At 47.8% G+C, this 16,054-nt stretch overlaps 7 protein-coding genes across 7 annotated transcripts; 3 read left to right on the plus strand and 4 right to left on the minus strand.

Moving 5' to 3' along the window:
• Nucleotides 1-4: 4 nt before the first annotated feature.
• On the plus strand, nucleotides 5-1,008 carry HD556DRAFT_1338806 (uncharacterized protein). Its single transcript, XM_041302009.1, has 3 exons — nucleotides 5-425; nucleotides 470-698; nucleotides 752-1,008. The coding sequence occupies exons 1-3, from the start codon at nucleotides 60-62 to the stop codon at nucleotides 889-891; spliced, it is 735 nt and encodes a 244-aa protein (XP_041165091.1). The 5' UTR covers nucleotides 5-59; the 3' UTR covers nucleotides 892-1,008.
• Nucleotides 1,009-1,790: 782 nt separating this feature from the next.
• HD556DRAFT_1228706 (P-loop containing nucleoside triphosphate hydrolase protein) lies at nucleotides 1,791-5,682 on the plus strand (the record flags this gene model as incomplete). The annotated part of the gene is made up of 4 exons (XM_041297245.1): nucleotides 1,791-2,035; nucleotides 2,091-2,211; nucleotides 2,264-4,927; nucleotides 4,981-5,682. 4 exons carry the CDS (start codon nucleotides 1,791-1,793, stop codon nucleotides 5,680-5,682), a joined length of 3,732 nt encoding a protein of 1,243 aa, XP_041165092.1.
• Nucleotides 5,683-6,076: 394 nt separating this feature from the next.
• Nucleotides 6,077-9,398, plus strand: HD556DRAFT_1229020 (adaptin N terminal region-domain-containing protein; the record flags this gene model as incomplete). The annotated part of the gene is made up of 11 exons (XM_041297263.1): nucleotides 6,077-6,106; nucleotides 6,155-6,245; nucleotides 6,274-6,328; nucleotides 6,377-6,485; nucleotides 6,538-6,731; nucleotides 6,791-6,920; nucleotides 6,967-7,068; nucleotides 7,119-7,224; nucleotides 7,275-7,952; nucleotides 8,003-9,261; nucleotides 9,309-9,398. The coding sequence occupies 11 exons, from the start codon at nucleotides 6,077-6,079 to the stop codon at nucleotides 9,396-9,398; spliced, it is 2,844 nt and encodes a 947-aa protein (XP_041165093.1).
• A 137-nt stretch (nucleotides 9,399-9,535) lies between these two features.
• HD556DRAFT_1229014 (Rho GTPase activation protein) lies at nucleotides 9,536-12,638 on the minus strand (the record flags this gene model as incomplete). Its single annotated transcript, XM_041297261.1, has 11 exons — nucleotides 9,536-10,420; nucleotides 10,473-10,549; nucleotides 10,597-10,772; nucleotides 10,820-11,078; nucleotides 11,132-11,294; nucleotides 11,346-11,388; nucleotides 11,439-12,031; nucleotides 12,086-12,202; nucleotides 12,252-12,367; nucleotides 12,414-12,477; nucleotides 12,525-12,638. 11 exons carry the CDS (start codon nucleotides 12,636-12,638, stop codon nucleotides 9,536-9,538), a joined length of 2,607 nt encoding a protein of 868 aa, XP_041165094.1.
• Nucleotides 12,639-13,105: 467 nt separating this feature from the next.
• Nucleotides 13,106-13,661, minus strand: HD556DRAFT_895277 (uncharacterized protein). Its single transcript, XM_041311973.1, has 2 exons — nucleotides 13,590-13,661; nucleotides 13,106-13,544 (listed from the first exon to the last, which is right to left on the minus strand). The coding sequence occupies exon 2, from the start codon at nucleotides 13,421-13,423 to the stop codon at nucleotides 13,148-13,150; it is 276 nt and encodes a 91-aa protein (XP_041165096.1). The 5' UTR covers nucleotides 13,424-13,544; nucleotides 13,590-13,661; the 3' UTR covers nucleotides 13,106-13,147.
• On the minus strand, nucleotides 13,106-14,772 carry HD556DRAFT_1498800 (GNS1/SUR4 membrane protein; the record flags this gene model as incomplete). The annotated part of the gene is made up of 7 exons (XM_041308923.1): nucleotides 13,106-13,803; nucleotides 13,853-13,922; nucleotides 13,979-14,019; nucleotides 14,069-14,114; nucleotides 14,166-14,239; nucleotides 14,295-14,385; nucleotides 14,443-14,772. The coding sequence occupies 7 exons, from the start codon at nucleotides 14,770-14,772 to the stop codon at nucleotides 13,553-13,555; spliced, it is 903 nt and encodes a 300-aa protein (XP_041165095.1). The 3' UTR covers nucleotides 13,106-13,552.
• A 171-nt stretch (nucleotides 14,773-14,943) lies between these two features.
• On the minus strand, nucleotides 14,944-15,926 carry HD556DRAFT_895187 (uncharacterized protein). Its single transcript, XM_041311972.1, has 6 exons — nucleotides 15,775-15,926; nucleotides 15,676-15,713; nucleotides 15,537-15,601; nucleotides 15,398-15,483; nucleotides 15,216-15,349; nucleotides 14,944-15,169 (listed from the first exon to the last, which is right to left on the minus strand). The coding sequence occupies exons 1-6, from the start codon at nucleotides 15,844-15,846 to the stop codon at nucleotides 15,115-15,117; spliced, it is 450 nt and encodes a 149-aa protein (XP_041165097.1). The 5' UTR covers nucleotides 15,847-15,926; the 3' UTR covers nucleotides 14,944-15,114.
• Between the last annotated feature and the right edge of the window lie 128 nt (nucleotides 15,927-16,054).

Consider the following 16,054-nt stretch of genomic DNA (forward strand, 5'->3'; position numbering starts at 1 on the left):
TGCTATTCATTTCCAATTTTCCATCTCTTAGCTTAGTAAACAAGTAACCCCTCGTCCGAATGTTCCGTCCTTTCCTTGTCCGTGCGGTCGCTGCTGCTCAAGCAACTCATCGACCGTTGGCGTTGTCGAACGGATATTATGCAAGAGCATTCACCGACAAAGCTAGTTCATCTTCCTCACGGCATTCTGTGGTCACTTCATTAACCAAGACGTGTCCATCATGTGGGACTATTCTTCCAACTGCGTTGCCTGCCTGTCCAAACTGCAATTATATTGCAAGGATCCACGCCTCAATATCATACCACGATATACTGGGTCTTCCTTATGAGCCTAACCCGTTTGTGGTGGATGCTGCACTCCTTAAACGCCGTTTCATCGAAGCACAGAGAGTCTCGCACCCAGACGCGTGGGCAACTAAGAATGAAGTGAGTGATTCTACGTACAGTAGTAGCAAAAATTTATTCAGCAGTTCCAACAAGATGTTGCACTTCACGTGTCGAATACGGTGAACGCTGCGTACAAAGCACTGTCGTCACCCTTGCACCGTATAGAATATATTTTGCGGCGGAATGGCCTCATGATTGAAGAAGCAGATCCATTAGAGGATATAGAACTCATTAGCGAAATCATGGAAGTTCGAGAGGAGATCGAATCTGGGGACATCGAGCGAATTCGCACCTTAGAAGAGGACAATGACAGTGAGTTTTGTCGTTTGTGAACGTTTGGCAGGTACTGACACTTGTGGTCACAGACAAAATTAGTGAAGTTGTGAGCGCGATCACAAAATTTGTAGCTCAAAAGAACTGGCAGGAAACCAAAGTCGCAGCAGTGCGACTGAAATATTTGAATGGAATTGCAGACGCTCTCAAGCAGCGATTAGACAACATGTAAATAGATTATACACCACATCCTTGTTGGCACAAAAATTGGTCATGCAAAACTAATGGGTCAACTTCCCAAAAAGAGGTGCCTCCCCGGCCCGGGGGGACACGCAAAACAAGATGCCTATACGTCACGGAAGCGGGACCCACCCCTTGCCATGACTCTATCCGAAGGCATTTTTGAGTTCTAGACGGACAGACCTTACACGGAGCTAAGTAGTGTAAGCTCGCTGCTTACTTATAATCAGCATAAATACTGTCCGCGATAATCAAAGCGTGCTTTGATTTACTGCCTTTTGGCGTAACTGTTACAGTCTTAACTACTTACAAGTAGATCGAGTTTGATCATATTAATATTGTATTGATATTGGTTATTCATGGTCACACATGTCACACTGATATTGATGATGACAAAGCACTCAAGTTTGAAATTTTGATTCTAGTTCAATTGCTTCGTGGCCGACCAGACTATGGTCCACCATTGGTCCATTGGCTTTTCATCATTGCAGTCCTCAAGTCATCATGACGAGCTGTGCCTTTGCTGTTCTCAGGCGTCGCCTCATACCATTGGATATATTGTCATTGAAGCGCGCTCCTTCTGTCGCAGCCTCTCTCAAACAACCCTTTGCCAGTTATGCGACAGCAAGCCTGCAGAAGAACCATACTACAGATGTCAATCATTCTCGGTCACGTAGCTCGCCCAAAGCTTCAGAGAAATGGCCCCCTACAGCTCCCAAGCTAGCGGGAGCTTTCACAACTATTCCTACAATGTCCGCATCCTCACAAGGGACGCAACGCAATCCTACTGTATCACCTCCATTCGAGATGCCGTCTTCATCCAAAAGCCGTGGTTCACTTGGGTCGCGTATTTCTGGTTTGTCGTCCCAGAAAAATTCATCAAAGCGTAGAATGGGTAAGAGTAAAGAACAGCCATCGAAATCAAGACTTCCGGACCTTGGCGGCCCTATCCGTGATGCGGCATTTATTGAACAGGAGCACAGGAAGAATCTTGGTTCCCGCCCTGACATAAAACCTGTGTTTGTAGATAACCCAAAGTCTCCAGTCGCTAATTTTACCTTTACTCATCTGGACAAGCAACCGGCTTATGAATCAGTTGAGGGCATTGTTTTTGGTACATCAGAGAGGGTATACAGGTTAGTGATGATTGCTTAGCCATGTTTTCTGGCTTGTGCTTATAGCAGTATGAAGGGTGACCGTTGCCCTCGATACCACTCCTCCAGTGCTTGGTATTGGCGACCATAGAGTCAAGAGAGATGCTGAGCGGCTCGCAGCGCTTTCAGCTCTCTATCAACTTCATGATACAGGTCAGGTACGTGTCACAGATTGCAAACAACTCATCTGGTTCTAATGAATGCGGTCAGCTTGACAAGCCCAAGCCTTCAGTATCCTTGAGTTCTGCTCCACAAGTCATCGAGCTGAGCGATGGTTCAGTCGTTGACTACGAGCGCGCGCGAAGCTTTATGGACTACTACTGTCGCAGATATGGATTTAGCAAGCCGGATATCGAGCTGGAAGAACAGCGTCAGGGGCGCGCGAAGTCGACTTGGGCAGCTGTTATGATTGTGGGTGACAAAAAGATCGGCATGGGCTCCAGCGCAACCAAGAAAGCAGCCCAGATACAGTGCTACTTGGACGTCGTGCAGTATCTGCAGCAATGTGATCCCGACCTATGGAAGACTTTCGTGGAGGCGTCCAAAACTGGGAAGGACCTTGGTTTAGCCCCGAAGGTTTACTTCCAGATCAGCACAAAACTCGAGGAAGAGATACACAAGCTAAATGACGATATCAAAAAGAGCACTCTATACAGGAACAGACCCGTCATCGGGTCCAGCTCAGACACTCCGAGATCTCAACCTGTCCCTGTTCCTGCCCCACGACCGTTCTATACCCGCAGGTTTCCTCAGGGTTTATTTACCCAAAAGTCGGAAGAACTCAGGGAACGAAGAAAAAAATACGTTACGGATCCAGCGATGGAAAAGATGCGAAACACAAGAGCTGCGTTGCCCATCTATGCTCGATCGGAGGAGCTCGTGTCACACATACGTGAGAATGATGTCACAATTTGCATGGCTGCAACGGGTTCAGGCAAAACCACGCAGATACCACAGCTACTCCTGGATGACCATATTGACAGGGGTGAGGGTGCTCGCTGCAACCTCATTTGCACTCAGCCTCGTCGGCTGGCTGCGCTCAGTGTAGCTAACCGTGTTGCCAAGGAGAGAGGGGAAGTTGTTGGTGAAGGATCAATTGGCTACAGCGTCCGTTTCGAGTCGAAATTGCCAGAAGAGCATGGCTCTGTCACTTTCTGCACCACGGGGGTGCTACTCAAAAAACTTCAGTCTGCAATGGCTGAAGGCGGGCTATCGGCTGCCAGGATGGACGAGGTGACGCACATCATTGTCGATGAAGTCCACGAGCGGGATGTTGATACCGACCTCCTCCTCGTTGTTCTCAAACGCCTCATGGATGATCGCAAGGCTCGAAATATCCCACTAAAGATCGTCCTCATGAGTGCCACTATTGATCCTACGCTGTTCCAAGAATACTTCCCTGACGAGCGAGGCCAACCGGCAAAAGTAATCGAGATCCCAGGCCGCACGTACCCCGTTACAAAACACTTCATGGATGATTTCATCCCTGCGCTGAGAAATCATCAGGCATTAAACTGGGTGTTCCAAGATGACTTGGTCTCTAAATACCTCGCTCGTGAGGAAGCTTATGCGCGGTCTTGTGAGCGCTCAATGACAGAGGGAGACTCCCGCGTGCTGAGCGGTAGAGATGAAGAGTTAGATCTACCATGTCCCTTGGTCGCAGCTAGCATTTCGTATGTCTTGCAGCGGTCTAACTCAGGACATGTATTAGTCTTCCTGCCTGGGTGGGACGAGATATCTGCAGTTCAGAAAATTCTCCTTGGTGGAAGTATGGATATCAATTTCAATGATCCCTCAAAGTACAGCATTCACCTCCTCCACTCTACCATTCCTCTCGCCGAACAGCAAGTCATTTTTGAGCCCCCTCCAGAGGGCGTTCGTAGAATCATCCTGGCTACTAATATTGCGGAGACCTCCATAACAATTCCCGACGTTGTTTATGTCGTTGACGCTGCGAGGATCAAGGAACAGCGATATGATCCCGACCGCCACATGTCGTCCCTCATCTCCGCATGGGTTGGGTCTTCCAATCTGAACCAAAGAGCAGGGCGGGCGGGTAGACACCGGCCCGGAGAGTATTTCGGCATTCTCAGTAAGGCTCGCGCAGCCAACCTTCATCCTCATCCAACCGTGGAAATGAAACGCGTCGACCTAAGCAATGTCGTCATGCACGTCAAGGCCCTCAGTTTCCCCGGGATGGTCATTGAAGAAGTTCTCGCTGCCGCTATCGAACCCCCTGAGCCCGACCGCGTCGCCGCTGCCATGACGAACCTACAGATGGTAGGTGCGCTGGATCAAGACAAGAACCTCACGTCACTGGGAAAGGTTCTACTACAACTACCTGTGGAGGTCCAAATGGGAAGGCTCGTCCTTTACGGAAGCTTTTTCCGGTGTCTCGATCAGGCTCTGACTCTCGCTGCCATTCTGACCAATCGGGATCCGTTTTTCGCCCCTATGCACCTGAAGGCTGAGGCTGCTGCTGCTAAGAACAAGTGGTCGCCCAGCGGGTTCAGGTCAGATCCGCTCACCATATTGAATGCTTATAACGCATGGAACGAGATGCAGCGTCGCGGCGAGTATATGGCGGCCAATCGCTTCTGTAACAACAACTTCCTCTCGAAGCCAACGCTACTTTTGATTACCAAGATCCGCGGGCACTTAATGCAGTCTCTGTATCAAGCAGGAGTCATCGACGTTTCTGCGGGTGGCAACGTCGCATCAACTGAGCCTAGAAGTCGGGAGTTGACCGTACCACCTGATCTGAACGTTAATGGCAAATCCCTTCCTCTCCTGGCTGCTCTGATAGCAATAGCTTCCCAGCCAAAATATGCTGTTAGGACCGGCGAGATGACTTACCGCACTCAGATGGACAAGGTGAGCTTCGTGCAGTACATTCACCTCTTGCTTCATAGGCTAATTATATGCAGGCGACCTTTATACATCCGGGCAGCGTAAATCATCGCAGGCACGCCGTTGGGAATGACCAGGTCATGGAAAAACAGCTTTACGCTTTTTCTGAAAAACGACAGAATTTGTCGATGGTTGGCTCCAGTCCTCAAACGTATCTGATCACCACGACCCGCCTGGACCCTATGACTTACATGCTCTTTGGCGCCTACGAGATTCAAGTCACTGAACGAGGACTGGAGTGTGATGGCTGGCTGCCAATCGTCGGGAATGTCAATGTATTGGATGACATCCAACGTTTGAAGACCGTCATGGAGTCTTGTATGCTTCGAGTGTTCGAGGGTATTGTGATGGCTCGACGGAGGAGACGTCAAGCACTAACTCCCCAGATTTCGGCTTCGGAGGAGAACGAGAGCGAATGTGAGGATGAAGGCACACTAAACAAAGACTACACCCTCTCTGCTACAGAGATCAAAGAACTAGATTTTATGACGACAGACATAGTACGGATCCTCAACCGTTACAGCGACGAGCGCATTGCATATCAATCCTGGTCCAAACCTCGCACCGCGACTCCCGTGGCTTCTCCCAGCTCGTCCTACACACGATTTCTCCCCTTTGAACCCAGGTCTGAGTTCTCCGCACCGTATGGTGTCGGGTCAGCCTACAACTCAAGGCCTAGTACATCTAGCTATCGTTCGTCTGGTTCACGCAGATTTTAGACCCTATATATCATCATCATCAATGTGTCCTTGTCTGATTGCACTTCTAGATTTATCCCTCCTCATTTACGCATTTTCTGTACGCTCAACATCCCTAATATAATGTATCCTCGCATTGCATAATACTATAGAAACAGTACTTGCTCTGCATGCGCTAGAGTCTAAGAAGACAAGATAACGTAAGTAACAGCACTTATTCGAAATTCAAAATGTTTCCCATGCAGTGCGAGTACCGTCACTGGTGACCTAAACGCAGCGCGGCTTGTCACCAAGCGTTGAGTACGCGGACCCACCTCTATTTTCTCGCCGTGCAGAGCTCCTCTGCCGTCAAAAGAGCCCAGCTGGTTCTACCCATTAATTTCTTCTAGCTGTTTTCCAGAAGCATCTACGAAAGATGGCGGCCAATATGCGAGGATTGACCCAGGTGCGTCCCTCCAAAGTCATGTCAACCGTTTGATCATATTCTCTTTAGTTCATCGCGGACATTCGAGGTGCGAGGGTGCGTGAACTGGAAGAGAAGCGTATCAACAAGGAGATGGCGAATATCCGAAAGAAATTCAAAGGTCCAATGCATCCTAGTTACTCGTTCAGCTTGGTGCTCATGTCACGCTGCAGACGGAAATTTGGACGGGTATCAGAAGAAGAAGTGAGTACATCACTGACAAAGTCATCCACATCTTTGACAATGGTACAGATATGTCGCGAAGATCATCTTCACGTATATACTTGGGTACAAGGTCGATGTGGGGCACATGGAAGCCGTCAACCTCATATCAAGTTCCAAGTACAGTGAGAAACAGATAGTGAGGTTAATGAACAATTTCATCGGATATATCATTGATAAGGCACACGTAGGGTTACCTTGCTGTTACTCTGCTGATGCACGAGAACTCGGATTTCCTTCGATTGGTTGTCAACTCCATTCGGAAGGACTTGGATGAGAATAACGAGGTCAGCAATTGCCTTGCCTTGCATGCCATAGCAAATGTGGGTAGCAGCGAGATGGCAGAGGCGCTGTCAGAAGATGTGCATAGGCTTCTGATATCCCCGTGAGTAACCAAATTACTGTCTACAATTCAAGTACATGAAAACTCATTCGTACTTGCAGAACGTCGCAAACTTTTGTCAAGAAAAAAGCTGCTCTAACGCTACTGCGACTCTACCGCAAACATCCCACTGTAATACCTGCCGCTGAATGGGCTTTGCGTCTAGTATCTATCATGGACGACCAAGATCTAGTAGGTTGTCATTCATACTGGCGTTCAGTGTTGAAACACTTTGTAGGGCGTTGTAATATGCGTTACCAGCTTAATCATGGCTCTGGCCCAAGACCACCTCGACGCCTACGCTGTTTGCTACACTAAAGCTGTGGATCGCCTACACCGAGTAAGTGTGTGTCATCAAAGTTGGGATCCATTATGGCTCAGTATCCCCAGTTAGTCATAGAGGGTGAGTATTCTGCCACATACGCATATTATAAAGTCCCTTCGCCATGGCTACAAGTCAAACTACTCCGTTTGTTGCAGTATTATGCTCCTTCTGGTATGTGCGTGTTTAAGCAACCATAACTTCCCTCACGTTACTGCTTTTAGAGGACGCCACTTTACGATCTGTACTCCATGAGGTGCTACAAACAATCATGAATAATAGCGCAGAACCCTCGAGGAACGTTCAACATAACAATGCGCAACATGCTGTGCTCTTCGAAGCAATCAGCCTTGCGATTCATTTAGACGCAAGTTCACCCCTTGTGGGAACCTCTGCAGTTCTGTTGGCTCGGTTCATATCCTCAAAGGAGACAAACGTACGATATCTTGGTCTGGACACCATGGCTCATCTTGCTGCTCGTGCCGATTCTCTGGAGCCCCTTAAGAAGCACCAAGGCACCATTATCCTATCTCTTCGCGACAAGGATATTTCCGTCCGAAGGCGCGCGCTTGACTTGCTATACAGCATGTGCGATACAGACAATTCAGAGCTGATTGTCGGGGAGTTGCTACGCTACCTCAAAGTTGCAGATTATGCTCTGCGGGAGGAGATGGTGCTCAAAATTGCTATCTTGACGGAGAAGTACGCAAACTCATACAAATGGTATGTTGATACGATCCTGCAGCTCATCAGCGCTGCTGGTGATCATGTCGGGGATGAGGTCTGGTACCGTGTCGTGCAGATAGTTACAAATACCGAGGATCTGCAGGAATATGCTGCAAAAGTCGTCTTCGAGCACCTGAAGTCCCCGTCCACACATGAAAGCCTTGTCAAGGTTGGAGGTAAGACAAACTCACGTTCGAGTTCAGTTTAGTGACTTGTGACTGCTCAGGATACATCCTGGGAGAATATGGACATCTCATCGCGAATGACACTGGTTACAGTCCTCTTGAACAATTCCAGGTCCTTCACTCCAAATCTCAATTCTGTGTCGCTTCCACTCGCTCCCTTCTCCTATCGACGTACATCAAATGGGTTAATGTCTTTCCCGAGATAAAGCCTCAGCTCATCAACATCTTTGAACGATATAGACATGTTCTGGACGCAGAGCTCCAGCAGCGGGCCTGTGAATTCTACTCGCTAGCATCTAGACCTGATGACGATGAAGTGTTGCAGAACGTTTGCGAGGAGATGCCACCATTCCCTCCTCGCGTTAGTGCTCTGATCGGTAGACTCAACCGTAAACTTGGAGATACAGAGGACAAGAGGACCTGGATACACGGAGGAAAGGAAATGAACCTCGAGCGACACGCAAATTCACGGAAAGCGACGTTAGGACCAGGATCATCTGCCACTGGGACAACTACTGTCACTGGCAATACAGATGCACAAGACGTCATGAGCTCTTTGGCAGGATTGAATTTATCTAGCCCAGGTGAACAGTCAGACCCGTCCCGCGTGGATAGCTCCGTGGTCGCCCCTCGAGTCGCTGTCGGACCCAGCGTTGAAAAGTGGTTTAACAAGCTCATCTACAGCGCGGATGGCGTCCTCTACGAGGACGTGCAGATCCAAATCGGTATCAAATCAAGGTACCAGGGGCACCTAGGCCAGCTAGCCATCTATTTGGGAAATAAAATATCAGTACCATTGACATCATTCACCTCCACCATCCATGTCAATGACTCGGAGGCTTTGTCGGCTACGTTTGCTAAAATCCCACCAAATATTCTCGTTCCTCGTACACAAAGCCAACAACTTCTACATGTTGAATGTAAAAAGGCGTTCAGCTCCTTCCCCATCCTCACAGTGTCCTTTTTAGCTGGCGCGCATCAGTCCGTATCAATTCGACTGCCGATCAGCGTTACGAAGTTCATTGAGGGTGTCAAGCTGGGGCAAGCTGACTTCTTCGAGCGCTGGAAGGTCATCGGTGGTCCTCCACGCGAGGCACAGGCTGTTTTTCCTATTACACTTGATGGTGCTGGTCAGCTTGATCTTGTACGATACCGTCAAGTGGTCTCAGGAAACCATCTGGAGATATTGGGAGATGTTGATCCCAACCCAAACAATCTAGTGGCAGCTGGAGTTTTGCATACATCGGTTGATGGCAAGGTTGGTTGCCTGCTTCGCTTAGAACCAAATCGCGAGGCAAAAGTGAGTCTTTACCGTCTCCTATGATCTCGTAGGCTGACGTGAACTAGTTGTGCCGACTAACAGTCCGCAGTACTTCTGAGGATGTAGCTGCGGAAGTACTTAGGCTGATTGAAAAACTGCTAAGATTGGATTCTTAATTACACATGCATCGGCGGACATTTGTGTGGCTCGATTTCCCTCGAGGATTCAAGGATTGTACATCTGATTCATCATACAGTACGCAAAACGTAATATAATAGGAGGAAACAAAAAAGACAATAAATATGATGGCCACTTATCGTTTCGTAAGTAGACCCTGCAGCACGTTCTTTCTCTTCCTGCTAGCTTCAAGATCTTGAAACTCAGGTGGACTACGTAGAGATTGTGCACTTGTAGGGGATGCGAGTGACGAGATCGAGTCAGCTGATATTGATTTAGGTCGCAGAAAACGCGGACGGTTTATTGCCCGTGTAGATCGCTCTTCAGGAGATGAGGTGACCTTTGGGCTTGAAGGAATATCAGGAACAGAACCTCTACGTAGACTGGACAGATCATGGGGGACGGGACTTGAAGGTGTCATGTTGCCGGACGATGCTTTTAGGTGATCTACTTCAGACAAATCAGACAGTGATGGTGCGGTATACGGCCTTGACACCTTCCGCGACTCAACCATTTTCGAGGGCGAGGCCGGGGATGAAGGAGCGGCGGAAGAGACTGTGGATGTTATTCGAGGTGCGTCCCATTTAAGAGCAACAGGACATGATTCCACACCGGCTAACTGGCTGACGCGAGCCAGACTCTGGTCCTCCAGGTCGAAGCATTGAGCACAAAGACCTGACAGATGTTGATTGTCTCCTTCGGAGGATTTGTCCTTTGGATCAGCGGACCGTGCACTTCGGAGAACCGAGGAAGTGATACGAGCTAAATGCCTTGGAATATCAAGCACATGAGGTAGCAACGAAATCGACTCTCTTTCTAGGACGGGCATCGTAGTACTTCTCTCGTGCAATGAACTGACCACATTAAGCCGTTGGTGGCTGTGAGTTGGGTGACCAGAGTGTGGACTACATGGATCTAGCGGAATAGGAGTCGAAACGACCAGGATGTAATCTACCATTGCAGGTAGATTCTGCTTGAGGAAGTCCTTTATCCCGCGCATGAACTCCTCCTTCTGTACATTCTGCTCGAGGGGCGATGAGTAACAGTGAGAACAAGAAAGGGATGCATCTCACGGGATTAAGATTCGCAAGACTTTGAATGACCTTTGCGATGAGTGTGAGACTGCGTTGAATGCGAGCACTGGGAAGACCTGGGGTCGATCAGGTTTAAGGGAGACACGATGGGAATATTCAATACCTGGGTATAACCCAAACAGATGAGGGTTCAAGATGCCAGGGACAATAAATCTTAAGAAGCAGAAGGCGGAAACGCTTTGCCAGGGGAGTTCCCGGTTATGGGGGTCTTGCGAATCTTTCGTGTGATAATGTTTCTCAACGAGCTTTCTCACGTGTTCGAACAAACGTCGCAACTCGCTAAATTTGACTCAGTCTGAGTCAAACCAGAATAACGTAGTACTCACTTCGGACACTGGCCCCTTACAGCATATATCTGGTTCCACACCTCTTGGCTCCAATGTATTAGTTGATCCACGCCACGTTCGACCTCTTTTGCACCTTTGCCGCTCCTCACAGGATCAACCTCGATAGCAACTTTTTCAGAGCAAATGCGCCGAATGGTGCATCCGATGCTGGACTCAAGAAATGCTTTCCCATAAAACGCCATTGCCAGCTCCATCGTCTTTGTGAAAGTGGTGTTCCCGCGGAAAATGGTATTGTGAGCTGCAAAAGTAGTCAGTAAGGTAACTCATGGCACATGATGATGGATCACTGACAGCTAGGTGTACCATCGACTTCACGATCGGCATATTCCGTGATATGCTCAACAAGGATGTTCTTGGCAATCGCGATGCACATCAACTGATAAGAAGTAGTCCGCAAGTGGAGCCTGCGCTCGAAGTCACTCATCCACTCTAGGACATTCCTATCGCGCAGTACCTGGCAACCAAATACAACTACTTGTCAACAGCGGTGTCTGAGACGACTTACGGTCAGAAGACCCGAGTAACTATTATGAGGTAATATTATTTCCCTTGAACAAATTTCAAGTCTGCGCGAGTCTGCGAATATACGAACACTCACTCGTCAACGGTAAGTTTCATTCGTATTTCCCCAACTTGAATACTATTGCTCGCTCCGCCAGCTTGTATGACCGGAAACCATCCTTCTACCGCTTCACTTCGGCGAAAGTTCGTCAGTGCAATGCGGACCGAGCCAAGTAACACGGGTTTCACAAGCCTCTTCTCTCTCCAAACTGTGACCTCGAGGGTCTCAAAAGGTGGCAAGTCCGGAAATGAGAAATTTTCAAGCCAGTCGGGAGAGCCAATCCCCTTCTTGACTGTCGTACGAGCACATATGTTGTCGTTGAGATGGATTTCGCAAAAGGCATCCAAATCTATGGGGTCTGCCTCTCGCAGGTCGCCTTCGCTCAGTATAGCAGAGCTAGCATTCGTGTCTAATTGGGCCTTGAAGTGATTCCCTAGGTTACGTCCTTGCAAAATTGACAGCTCTACCTGGCGCCACATGCGGTAGAGCCCGCCATCCCGTGAAGCGAAGGTTTGGCCATATATCTCCGGTTTAGAATATGATCGTAACAGGACCAGCCAAGTATTGCACGTATCAGCGTCTTCAAATTGGAAATAGATGGGCTCTGTGTTAGTTGGTGAGCCCCACCGCTGCCCTCTTTGAGCAGTCTCATTAGCAGTGCTGCAAACAGGATAAGAAATGACTTGCCCAGCAGATGCAAGCGCAAGACAATTCTTGCGAAGAAATAAGGAAGAGTCAGCATGCCGGATGTCGAACTGGTTGAGCATATGTATGTATATGGTCTGGTACAGAATAGTCTCCTGTGGAGGCATTCAGAAGATGGTAAGACTTTTGTCTCCTGAGACCCACGTCGACATAGATGTTAAGGGAACAACTCTCGTCCTCGTCCATCAGCTTACATGTTGCAGGTCGCCACTGTCCGGCGCTTGCGGGACTCCGACTGACCGATATCCAGCTAGACTTTTCTGAAAACGCATAAATAGTTATGTGGCAGAATAAAAGTATTCTCACCTTTGAGCGACCTAGGGGTTTCCTCCGTCTTGCTAGTGTCAGCTTTACGGCGAGAGACCACTGGCTGCGAGCAGTTAGATGTACCGAGTAAGACATGTGCATGAGACTCACCTTCCGAAGCCCAAAACTTGCCACGGTGGGGACATACAATTCTACAGACACCAAAAACTCTCGAGGGCAACCGGAGGTCCCAGTGGACTGCGTTGAGTCTGATATTTCAGACATTAGACAGACTTCTAAGCCGCACAGCACGATTGGCTGAGTTTCGTTGGTAAGGCAGTCCCTGTCGTCGGCCTTGAAATCATTCAAGACAACCGTTGCAAACTGACTCACTGCGCTTTACGGGATGAATGTCTCCCCGCACCGCAATGTGTGTACACTCCTCGTGGTGTATAAGTTAATGCAGAGATAGTGATGATGGGAAGAAATAAAGATATTCGTGTGTATCAGAGCTGGTAGTCACAGTTCTCAGGAATTCATAGGAAGTAACCTGAGGCAATTTTTTCGGAGCTGCAAAATACAAGTCAACCTAGATAGCTGATAATTGACTGTAGTCTTTGGCACAAGCAAGCTTGGAAGCAAGAAAAAGCCGATCAATGATATATGTAGTGACAGAGTGAGACTAAGCGTCGGATGATGCATCGATGATCAAGGAATGACCGCAGCCAACCCTTACGGCACAGCAAGATGTGCAAATGGAGGGACGTTAAAAACGCGAGGCAAAACAAATCACTCTAAGATGATATCATGGAGTAGTGGCATTTCGTTTGGGTATTACTACGGTACTCTTGTTCGTGAAATGTCTTTTGCGTTCCAACATAGCTCCAAGCACACCCGTATACTAACATGCATGCCCGCAACGAAAGCAAGATCCGAAAGGAAAGAGATATGCAAAAGAAATACTCGACCATGAAAAAATAAGGTGACGGGGAGTAGCTAAATAGACACAAGAACGACAGGCTGTATGAAAAGATTGGACAGGTGAACTGGAGGTGAACTCGTTGATGCATTCTGTATATTAGTGTCTTGCATGATGCTAGATAAGTATAGGTAATCGCTTGGCCACTGGCATGGCCATATCGTCATGAAGCTGTGAATTGCGTGCTCAGTCCTTTTTATAGCTATCAAAAACTTGGACATCAACGTGCAGTACGGTAAGAGGAAGGATTTGCGCACCCGTTTCCATTTTGCGCATGACCGTTGGCAATACCGTTGGCTGTAGGCTTCTTTCCCTTGGCGGATTTCTTGTACGTTTGGATGTAAAAGTTGATGAACAAGCCAAGGTAGGTGGTGAGAAGACCACATCCGAAGAGAGCAGCAGTTTCAGTGCCGGCACAATTCGACCAGTGAGGGAGGTGATGGTAGTGAGTAGCTGCGTAATGTTGGTAGGCTTAGGCCGGATTTAGCATTGATATTGAGCTGTAGATCGATAGACTTACTGCCGAAGTAAACAATGACAATGTCGATGATGAACTGAATGATCTGCATGGACGTGAGGTATTTCTTCCACTAATTGAGGAATGTCTCAGTGAAACATGCGTAAACATTGTACAGCGCATACATACCCATATTTTGGCACCACCAGCAGTCGCAAAGTAGTAATAATCTTCGTAGTCCAATGAGCACACACACATTACAGCGAACAGAGATCTTACACATGATGACGTGAACTGCTAGGTTCAGAGAGATCACAACCCATGACTAAAATTGAAGAGGTCAAGCAACAGCTGGCAGATGTCAACGTGGACATACCACACTTGTTTTGCCGTTAAGTTGCACAAAGCATAACAGAGCAGTTGCGGAATGATGAAATACATGAAGGAAAGCTAAAAAATGACCGGTCAGCGCGTGAATGCCACGAACGAATATGGCAACGCATACCAAGAGGTTTCTTTTTGAGAGCGAGGAACACCGTGTCAAAAAGTTCGATATACTTGAAGTAATAGTTGATCATGTAATAAAATTCCAGCCTCTGGGATGATGGATGAGTCTCAAAAGATAGATATTCGATAAACGTATCAAAACCTACCTCCGTCCATGAGGTCTCATCACACATTGTGCCGTAGGTCGTATTTGTGAGCCATATCGAACCAACTTCTTCCATCATAAGGACAAGAAGAATGAGACTTCCAATACTGAGGAAAGCGTTGTGTATGCGAAAGAGGGTGTTGAGCCGCTGTGGAGATCTATCCTTCATGATTTCACGAATACCAAATATTACAGCGAGGTACGACGCAAGGGCTGTGGTGACGACGGGCCATGTCGACAAGGGCGTCTCGCCTGGGATGTAGGTTTTAAGATATATAGGTATAGAGTCCTTTGGGACGACGGTGAGGAGGAAGTCAGCGAGAAAAGTCATGGCAGACGTGGAAACAAGTCAAGAACTAAAGTTGAAAAATTGCGTGAAAGGTAAGTGAGTGGGTTTACATACAACAATCCCGAGGTTGTGACATCTGTCACATTTCTTCTCAGATTGCCATGGCAGACTCCTCCAATGGAGGAACCTGGCCTAGAGACAAACCAGGAACGTTCAGCCAGACCAGCTAGTTTGAACTAAGCTTTCCATCCTTGGAAGGTAGAACCCAACATTCAAGATTGTTGCAAAATATGAGATTGCTTTATTTAATGGTACAGATAACAATGCAAAGGGTGTAGATGTATATTATACGATGTTTTGATGTTCTCATAAAAGTTACAGGGATTAGGAAATGATCAATGCGGGGCCGCACTCCAGGTCAGCCAATAAAACCTTCTCCCTGCATTGTGGTGAGATACGGCTTTAAATATTCAAATTTGCCTTACCTTGCATGTATATTCGCATTCTGCAGAATTTCGACTGCAGCTGACCTCACCTTTGGGGCACTGAGCTCAGTCGGCAATGCACAGATGAAACAGAGAGAAGAGTTTGAGGGAGCAAGTCGATAGGATGCGGAAATCTGGTACATCTGTTAGAAATGTGATATAGGTCAAACGCGGTGACCAACCCCCGCTGAATGCAAAGACTCTAAGAGATCATGAACGAAAAGAAGAATTCGTGAGCGTAAATCGTGAAGGTCGTGTAAATCAAGGCCTATTTTTCGAGTCGGTCAAACAACTTTGAATTCATAAATGCGAACCACATACATGTATCAGAAGGAGATGACCACATGGGCACAGAACAATGCAGCCTCACGGAACGACCAGTTTGGCTTAGGAGCCTGAGTAAGATCACATTGATTCTTTGCATGAGCGGCCAAAATAAGATAAAATCAACGAATAATACCTTGCGAATGGCTCCACAGCATCGGTAAGGCTGCCCAACTTAACACAAAGGACGCCGAATAAGTACCGCGGAAGGACCTTGAATCTAACGATGACTGACCTCATTCAGCTGCAGCTCCTGCTTGGCAGTCGGAGAAGGCATAGAGAAGGATCTGGGAACGACAGACACCATGATACACTTTTATATGCTTGCAGAGAGAGGGTTGGGTGTTGAAAGGGAGAAGAGGAACAAGTGCTCACACGACCCTCAAATATACTAAGTAGCATTCAGAGGTCACGCGGATAGACCCGGACTAGCGGGATTGAACGGAACCAACGGCATAAATGCACCATCATTTAAATGTGAGAAGATAGCTGGAATGATCCGATGAATTATCTTC

This window comes from Suillus plorans, assembly GCF_016647745.1.
Source record: "Suillus plorans strain S12 chromosome Unknown HD556scaffold_7, whole genome shotgun sequence".
In the NCBI taxonomy this organism is placed as follows: Eukaryota; Fungi; Basidiomycota; class Agaricomycetes; order Boletales; family Suillaceae; genus Suillus; species Suillus plorans.

Bases quoted from the DNA above. Each gene is read 5' to 3' on its own strand.
- HD556DRAFT_1338806 (XM_041302009.1), top strand. From the start codon at position 60: ATGTTCCGTCCTTTCCTTGTCCGTGCGGTCGCTGCTGCTCAAGCAACT. The intron at 426-469 runs GTGAGTGATTCT...TTTATTCAGCAG, and splicing joins CGTGGGCAACTAAGAATGAA to TTCCAACAAGATGTTGCACT. The intron at 699-751 runs GTGAGTTTTGTC...TTGTGGTCACAG, and splicing joins CTTAGAAGAGGACAATGACA to ACAAAATTAGTGAAGTTGTG.
- HD556DRAFT_895277 (XM_041311973.1), bottom strand. From the start codon at position 13,423: ATGCATCAACGAGTTCACCTCCAGTTCACCTGTCCAATCTTTTCATAC.
- HD556DRAFT_895187 (XM_041311972.1), bottom strand. From the start codon at position 15,846: ATGGTGTCTGTCGTTCCCAGATCCTTCTCTATGCCTTCTCCGACTGCC. The intron at 15,714-15,774 runs GTCAGTCATCGT...CTTTGTGTTAAG, and splicing joins AGGAGCTGCAGCTGAATGAG to TTGGGCAGCCTTACCGATGC. The intron at 15,350-15,397 runs GTTGGTCACCGC...CAGATGTACCAG, and splicing joins AGTCTTTGCATTCAGCGGGG to ATTTCCGCATCCTATCGACT.